General features: G+C 49.7%; 1 protein-coding gene across 1 annotated transcript in view; it reads left to right on the top strand.

Moving 5' to 3' along the window:
* Nucleotides 1-8,930, top strand: part of LOC122544253 (mitochondrial import receptor subunit TOM40 homolog) — a 19,160-nt gene that overhangs the window by 3,866 nt on the left and 6,364 nt on the right. The window contains exons 2-6 of the mRNA XM_043683329.1: nt 1,003-1,106; nt 2,502-2,594; nt 3,379-3,480; nt 4,555-4,660; nt 5,309-5,431. Of these exons, the coding sequence (XP_043539264.1) occupies nt 1,003-1,106; nt 2,502-2,594; nt 3,379-3,480; nt 4,555-4,660; nt 5,309-5,431 (528 nt within the window). The remainder of the gene's footprint in view (nt 1-1,002; nt 1,107-2,501; nt 2,595-3,378; nt 3,481-4,554; nt 4,661-5,308; nt 5,432-8,930) is intronic.

Below are 8,930 nucleotides of genomic sequence, written 5' to 3'. Positions count from 1 at the left end.
GGTGGGGCGTCTGGGTGGGCGCAGGGGTGGGTGGGGGTGTGGTGTGGAGAATGTGGGAGAATATATCTGGTTTTGGGGGTGTCTGATGGACTTGTTGGAGGGGATATGGGGAGTAACAGACAGAAGGTTGGGGTAGGCGTGTGGGGAAATTGATGGAACACGATACGAGGATATGGTGGGTGGAAATTCACCAACCCAGGGAGGAGGCTGTGGGGGAATCTGCGGACTGGAGTGTGGGTGGGAGAGGGGCAGTTGCCGGAGTTGAGATTGAACGACCAGGAGTTGGTGGGGAGGTTATGCTGGTGGGGACAGGTATGGAACTGGATAACACCTGGGTACGGTACTGGTAGAGGCAATGGTCCAGTGTTTTAATCACTGCACTGTTAATCCAGAGACCCACATTATTTTCTAGGGACTGAATCCTGCCCTTGCAGGATAATGGGATTTGACTTCAATAATAAGCTGGATTTGAAGAATAGATGACCATGAATCTGTTCTTGATTGTCAGAAAAACCCATCTGGCTCACTAAATGTCCTTCAGGAAAGGAAACTGGCCTCTGGCCAATTAGGGCCAGGGAATAAATTTTGGCCTGGCCAGTAATGCCCAGGTCCCATGAATGAATTTACAAAAAATAATTGAGAGTTTCTCCGGGCTGTACAATCATTCTCCAGCCCCTGCAATGCTCCACATCTGGGTAACATCCTCTTCTGACAGTTGCGAGTATCCGAGATATCTTCCCTGCTCCAATTCTAGCTGATCTCTCATCCCTTGATTCCCATCACTGGCATCTGTACCTACAACTGCCTGGGCCTTGCGCTCTGAGATTAGCTCCTTTAAACTCCTCACCACCTTCCCTGTCCTCCATTACAAGTTTCAGCTACCTGTTCCCAACTCGTGTTTCTCAGTTAAATGTTAGTTAATCGCTATTGTGAACATTTCTGCATGAGTGGAAAGGTATTCGCGGAAACATTCTATTAACAATCGTCCTTCTTAATGATAAGCTTTGTTTTCATTTTTGTCTTTCTCTCTCTCCCCAGAACTTTTCCCTATTCAGATGGAAGGAGTGAAACTCATTGTAAACAAAGGTCTCAGCAATCACTTCCAGGTCAGTCAAGTACATCCCTGTCTTTAGTCTGCACAGTCTGGCATTGACTGAATTTGCAGAGCAGCTTTCTGAGAAGGTGCAGTAAAACTAGATAATACTTGCAGAGTCATAAAGGGCAGGACAAAACCAGTTGGTACATTGTGGCTCCTCGAAATACCTGTTTCGTTAGTCCCTGTAGCACTGTAAATTTTCCCTTCATCTGTTTCCCTCCTTCCCCCTGTTGAATCTGCTCCCAATGCCTTTCAGGCAGAATGTTCCAGATTAGTATCTGCTATGTCAAAAAGCATTCTCCTCTGTGTCTCTTTCGCACGCGCGTTCTCTCTCTCGTGCACTCTCTCTCTGTCTCGCTCCTTGCCTCTGTCCACCCTACCCACACACCTGAATTCTCATCAACCCATGAGTGAATCATAGATAACCAAACTGAGAGTGAACAGTTCTCTTTATCTCTGTCTCAAATGGGAGTGCCTTCATTTGTGAACCATGTCCCATCTCGATCTGTTCTCCATCACGCGAGGTAACATCCTTTTACACCCGAGACTGACCAGTCCGCTCAGGCTTTTGCGTGTTTCAGGAAGATGTATTTTTGTTCAAATGTTGGATTTAGAAGGTATAGAGAAAATAAAATAAAAAATATCAAAATTCCCCTCAACCTCATTCCATAAATAACCGCTTCAGGCTAGTGAGTGATACAAGAATGTTTCAGGATCAGATGACCTGTGACTACCACACGGTGTGTTGTCTGTACTGTACAAATCACAGTAGCTGATTTATTCACCAAGTCCCCATCTGCAGCAGTGGGGTAACCAGCTCTGCTCCGATTGGTATTTGTTGAGTAATCAAAATTGGCCAAGACGCAGGGTGACATCCCATGCCTGCCTTCAAAGTTGTGGCAGTAGATCTGTTAATAATCATCGGAGAGGGAACGCAGGACCTGGACTTCGTTATTTACCCCAAACGGGCTGGTGGTGCGGCGCTCCCTCGGCCCTGACCCTCTGGTGGTGCGGCGCTCCCTCGGCCCTGACCCCCTGACGATGCGGTGCTCCCTCGGCCCTGACCCCCTGACGGTGCGGCGCTCCCTCGGCCCTGACCCTCTGGCGGTGCGGCGCTCCCTCGGCCCTGACCCTCTGGCGGTGCGGCGCTCCCTCGGCCCTGACCCTCTGACGGTGCGGCGCTCCCTTGGCACTGTGCTTAGTGTTTGCTTCTGAAACCTGAGGATGGGTGGGGTTGGAAGAGCTGTGGGGGTCATGTGTGTGCGTGAAAATTGTAACACAGCCACCTCTCCACATAAAGACCGTGTGGCTGTTAAAGAGGGTGTTTAATATTGCCTGGTATTGCCTGCAGTTAACGTTCTTGGCTTTAGTTAAAGTGTGAACATTGCTGTCTCTGCTACCACAGGTGAATCACACCGTGTCACTCAGCACGTTAGGAGAATCCAGCTACCACTTTGGGGCAACCTACGTTGGCACGAAGCAGCTCAGTCCCACTGAGGTAAGAGCCACTCTCCCTGAACGGAGAACAGCAGGTCGTCACACACTGGGTTTTGTATCTGAGCCCAATCACTCAACTCGGCTGGCTGCTGTCTATAATACCAGATATGTGGGAGGGAGTTACAGATGGGAATCTAATCGAAGGATTCTGGATGGTTTATATACAGAATAACAGATACTCTGGAGGGAGTTACAGATTGGAATCTAATGGAGGGGTTCAGGATGGGTTATATATAGAATAATAGGTAGCAGGGAGTGAGTGACAGACTGAAATCTATTCAAAGGGTTCAGGGTGGTTTATATACAGAATAACAGATACCTGAGAGTGAGTTACAGACTGGAATCTAATCGAGGGATTCAGGATGGTTTATATATAGAATAACAGATACCTGGGATGGGGTTACAGACAGGAATCTAATCAAGGGGTTCACGTTCATACTGGGAGAGAGTTACAGACTGGAATCTAATTGAGAGGTTCAGGGTGAGTTGTGTACAGAATAACAGGTAACCAGGGGTGACTTACAGACTGGAATCTAATCGCTGGGGTGGTTTACGTACAGAATAACAGATACCTGGGAGGGAGTTACAGACTGGAATCTAATCAAGGGGTTCAGGATGTATTATATACAGAATATACATACCTGGGAAGCAGTTACAGGCGGGAATGTAATTGAGGGGGTCGGAGTGGTTTTTTGTGGAATAACTGATGCCCCGGGAGGGAGTGACAGACTGGAGGACTTTGTGACAGTGTCTTGAAACGAGCTGTACTCTGTATATTGTTGCAGGCCTTTCCAGTTGTTGTCGGCGACATGGATAACACAGGCAGCCTGAATGCACAACTCATTCACCTTCTAACAGACAGAGTGCGGTCAAAAATGGTATTACAGGTGAGCATGCTGAGACCACACCTCAGCACCTCTGATCGATGTGACACTGGGTTGATTTGGGAGTTAGACTTGATCAGTGGGGACATTTCCAGAGTGTCACTGAGATAGTCTGAACTCATCATTGTGACTGTCAGTAGCAACCAGCCATAAAATCCCTACAGTGTGGGAGCAGCCCCTTCAGGGGTCCACACTGACCCTCCGAAGAGTAACCCAACCAGACCCATTCCCTTACTATACTATATTTACCCCTGACTAACACACCTAACCTGCACGTCCCTGGACACTATGGGACAATTTCCCATGGCCAATCCACCCTAACCTGTACATCCCTGGGCACTATGGGACAATTTAGCATGGCCAATCCACCCTAACCTGCACATCCCTGGGCACTATGGGACAATTTAGCATGGCCAATCCACCCTAACCTGCACATCCCTGGGCATTATGGGACAATTTCCCATGGCCAATCCACCCTAACCTGCACGTCCCTGGACACTATGGGACAATTTCCCATGGCCAATCCACCCTAACCTGTACATCCCTGGGCACTATGGGACAATTTAGCATGGCCAATCCACCCTAACTGCACATCCCTGGGCATTATGGGACAATTTCCCATGGCCAATCCACCCTAACCTGCACATCCCTGGACACTATGGGACAATTTAGCATGGCCAATTCACCTGACCTGCATATATTTGGACTGTGGGAGGAAACAGGAGCAGCCGGAGGAAACCCACGCAGACACGGGGAGAATGTGCACAGGAGCAGCCGGAGGAAACCCACGCAGACACGGGGAGAATGTGCAAACTCCACTCAAAGTTACCCGAGGCTAGAATTGAACCCGTGTCCCTGACACTGAGAGGCAGCAGTGCTAACCACTGAGCCACTGGAGTTATTTGTGCACAGTGTCGAGCAGGGCTGAGATTTCATTCAATATCTACCCCTGTGCTGTACCTGTCCTGGGAGTATTTGATTGGAGCCAGTGTAGAGGCAGCTTTACCTTGTTTTAAAGTGTAGAGGAGGCTTTGTTCTCTGACTAACATCATGCTGTCCCTTGTCCTTCTCACACAGACACAACAGTCCAAGTTTGTGAACTGGCAGGTGGACTCAGAATATCGAGGAAATGATTACACAGCAACACTGACGCTGGGAAACCCCGACATTCTCATCGGATCAGGTATGGAGACATTCCCATTCCGGGAGCAACACCAGCCAGCCATGGACACAAAAAGGGGAACCAGGAATCAGCCCCTTGACCTTGTTCCGTTCGCTGTTGTGAATCTGAGCCCCAGCTCTGCAGTTTAGCTGCACAACCCTTCACCAACTTCACTGAATGGCAAACGAACAAGCTTGATTTTTACAGGCCCAGCAGCTTTTTGGGTGGGGGAGGGGAGATCCAGGCTATCACCTCCAGTGAAAGACTGATCCACACCAGTACTGTACCCTAGTGTTATACGCTGACAGACTGGTCCCCACCAGTACTGTACCCCAGTGTTAGACAGCGACAGACCTGTCATCACCTGTACTGTACCCTAGTGTTATACGCTGACAGACTGGTCCCCACCAGTACTGTACCCCAGTGTTATACAGTGACAGACCCGTCCCCACCAGTACTGTACCCCAGAGTTATACAGTGACAAACCTGTCCCCACCAGTCCTGTATCCCAGTGTTATACAGTGACAGACCTGTCCCCTCCTGTACTGTACCCCAGTGTTATACAGGCCCCTGGTATTATTGGTGTCAGCCATCTAACTATGTCAGAGTGTGCTTGTGGTTTGGTTGGGAATTGCCTGGAATATGACCTTATCCCATTTCGATTTGCAGGAATCGTCGTGGCTCACTATCTACAGAGTATCACGCCGAGTCTGGCTCTGGGCGGGGAACTTGTCTATCACCGGCGACCAGGCGAGGAAGGTGCAGTCATGTCTGTCGCTGGCAGGTATACAGGTGAGTCAGCCAGCCGCTATTGTCTGGGCCGTGTGTGGGACGGTGACAGGATGGGGCTTGAAGTGGCTGCTGGGAGATGGAGGAGCCCCTTGGATTTATTTTTAAAATTTCTCTCCCTGCTGGAATATCTAATTAATCTTGTGCTTCGACGCCTGATTGGTCGCTGCAGGGTTAAGGGTAAATAATTCTTCCTATTTTCTCATTTCCACAGTTGAGTAAATAGGCTAGATCTCAGCTCAAGGTATGGCAGGGCAGCTTGGTCATGTGGAATATCCGTCTTGGGCGTGTTCTGAGCACCACATATGACCTCACCAAGTATGCCCACAGGATCTGGAGAACTGTCAGCTCTGCGTTTCTGAGCTCGGGCAGGTGGTGACGTCTGTGGTTGCAACTGGAACACTCCGTGACCTGGGTGTCCATTATCGGGGAGTGAGGCGTACAAGCAGAAGGGAACTGAGAGACCACTCGCGATGCTGGTGTGGTGGGGCTGAATGGCCGTCTCATGCCTTGAAACATCTCTGGTTGTGATTTGTAGCTACTTTCTGGTTGATTAGAAAGTTTCGGCGATGTTCCTACACACCTCTGGAGCAGGTGTGGCTCAGACCTGGGCCTCCTGGGCTCAGAGCTAATACTCACTGACACAGCACTGAAGAGCTGAGGGCTACCTGAGACATTGGCCAGGGTGGGGACTGAACCCATGACCATGGTGTTATTGGCACCAGGCTGTCGCCATTGGAGCGATTCAGCCTGCTCGTGTTGGAGATCACAGCGGGTCAGGCAATGTCCATGGAGAGAATGCAAGCTAAGGTTCGAATCAAGGTGACTGTTTATCAGAGCCATCTCGCCGAGTCATCTCGACTTGAACCATTGGCTCGCTCTCTCTCTCCCTATGGATGCTGTCTGACCCGTTGTGATCTCCAGTATTTGTTGTTTTCCCATCCTCTTCAAATTAGATTCCCTACAGTATGGAAACAGGCCCTTTGGCCCAACCAGTCCACACCGACCCTCCGAAGAGCAACCCACCCAGACTCATTTGCCTACCCTGTATTTACCCTTGATTAATGCACCTAACACTATGGGACAATTTAGCATGGCCAATTCACCTAACCTGCCGCCCCTTAGATTCCCTAAAGTATGGAAGTAGGCCCTTCGGCCCAGCAAGTCCATACCGACCCTCTGAAGAGTAACCCACCCAGACCCATTTCCTTCTGACTCATGCACCTAACACTATGGGCACTTTCCCGTGGCCAATCCACCCTTTGGACTGTGGGAGGGAACCGGAGCACCCGGAGGAAACCCACACAGACACAGGGAGAATGTCCAAACTCCACACAGACAGTCGCCTGAGGCTGGAATCGAACCTGGGACTCTGTGAGGCAGCAGTGCTAACCACTGAGCCACCCTATTTCCGTGTTTGCAGTAATTTGCTCCTCCCTGTGATTCTGTCTGTCTCACACCAGCATGAAGTGGACCACCTGAGAGATTTTTAAACTATCAAAAACTCTGCTGTGCTGTTGGGGGCGGGGATGTAATGTTATTCCCACGAATGATACCTGGCACATAGAGGGTTTAGATTCTGAGGAAACGCACACATTCTGCGCTTCACCCAGAGGATTGTGAATCTGTGGAATTCCTTGCCCAGGGGAGTAGTTGACGCTACTTCAATAAACGTTTTTAAAGCTAAGGTAGATTTTATTGAACAGTAAAGTGATTAAGGGATACAGTGAGAGGGCGGATGGGTGGATCTGAGGCCACGCAAAGATCAGCCGCGATCTTGTTGAATGGTCAGGGCAGGCTTGAAGGGCCGAATGGTCTACTGCTCCTAGTTCTAACGTTGGTCTCTGTCTCTCAAGATGAGAAGGTTACGGGGTGACCTAATGGGGGAATTAAAGACAGTTGAAGGATTTGGGAGAGTTAGATGGGGAGGGACGGTTTGCTTAGGGGTATTGGGGAGGAGGGGGTGCACACGCACTCCCTTCAAATTCGAACCTGTCCTTTTTTCACTCCCACACGGTGTGCTCCTTTTGCTCAAAACCCATTTTTGAGGCTGAGCATCAGTCCATTTGTCGGCTTAAGGGATTTATAACGAAGGGGGAAGGTTTAAGGCAGATGTACGAGGGAAGGTGTACTATCCAGCGGGTGATAAGCGCCTGGAAGGTGCTGCCAAGGGGAGGTGGGAGAAGCAAATACAGTAACAATGTCATAGGTTTCATTTAAACAGATCAGTGAACAGGAGGAATATGGGCCACATGCAGGCAGTTGGGATTAGTTCAGAGTGGCATCATGGCCAGCACAAACAGGATGGGCCAAAGGGCCTGTCCCTGTTCTGTAGTGTGGTCTATGCAGACTAATCATGATCTGGAGCATTGGAAGCTGAGAGGTTTATAAAATCATGAGCATGGATAGGATAAATAGACAAGGTCTTTTCCCTGGGGTGGGGGCGTCCAGAACTAGAGGGTATAGATTTAGGGTGAGATGGGAAAGATATAAAAGAGACCTAAGGGGCAACGTTTTCACGCAGAGGGTGGTGCGTGTATGGAATGAGCCGCCAGAGGAAGTGGTGGGGGCTGGTACAATTACAGTGTTTAAAAGGCATCTGGATGGGTATATGAATAGGAAGGATATGGGCTAAGTGCTGGCAAATGGGTCTAGATTAGGTTAGGATATCTGGGCGGCATGGACGAGTTGGACCAAAGGGTCTGTTTCTGTGCTGTAAATCTGTATGATGGGGCTGAATGGCCGTCCCTCCCCATCTAACTCTCCCAAATCCTTCAACTGTCTTTAATTCCCCCATTAGGTCACCCTGTAACCTTCTCATCTTGAGAGACAGAGACCACTGTAATTCCCAGTTTGGGCCACAAGGTGGTGGTGCTGCTCCACCCTTGAGTCTGTCTTCAGTTGAAATGGGGCTGAGCACTGTTCTGGTTCCTGAATACAGCCTTCGTTAAACGTAGTGAGTAGGATATTTACCAGGTTTCCAAACACCCTCCCCACTCAAGATCAGGAAAGAGGATCGTGTTGTGGGAACACAGCCTGTGGCACTCCCTCTCGTCACCAGCTTCATGGAGGTTGAGGGAGCAGTTGCTGTCCAGTTGGACATGTCCAATGGTAACACACGATCCTCCCCCCGATGGGCACTGTGGGTGGTAATGAGTAAACCGATTTTGCAGTAACCCCATCACTCGTTCCTGAGTTATTGAGGGTCTGTTTTTACATGACTACAACCAGCTGCTTTCTCACAGCCCACAAAACCTGACATTTCACAGGATTCTTGGTGTTACCGTGAAGCACATCAATAGATATCTATTGCTTGAAGAGTTCTGAACAAAGGAGAGCAGGCAGGATTCAGGAAGGGGTCCTGAAGCTGAGCACACTTATTACCCCCACCCCTTCCAGTGGTAGGGTGATGGGAATCCGGGGATGCTCCAGACACTACGAATTCGGGAGGTCACTGGGATAGGGAGGGGCTGGAGGGGGGTTTAAGAGATAGGGAGGGGGT

Source organism: Chiloscyllium plagiosum, chromosome 47 (assembly GCF_004010195.1).
Source record: "Chiloscyllium plagiosum isolate BGI_BamShark_2017 chromosome 47, ASM401019v2, whole genome shotgun sequence".
Classification (NCBI taxonomy): Eukaryota; Metazoa; Chordata; class Chondrichthyes; order Orectolobiformes; family Hemiscylliidae; genus Chiloscyllium; species Chiloscyllium plagiosum.
The sequence above is the reverse complement of the archived record's forward strand: the minus strand, read 5'-3'. Positions and strand labels throughout refer to the sequence as shown.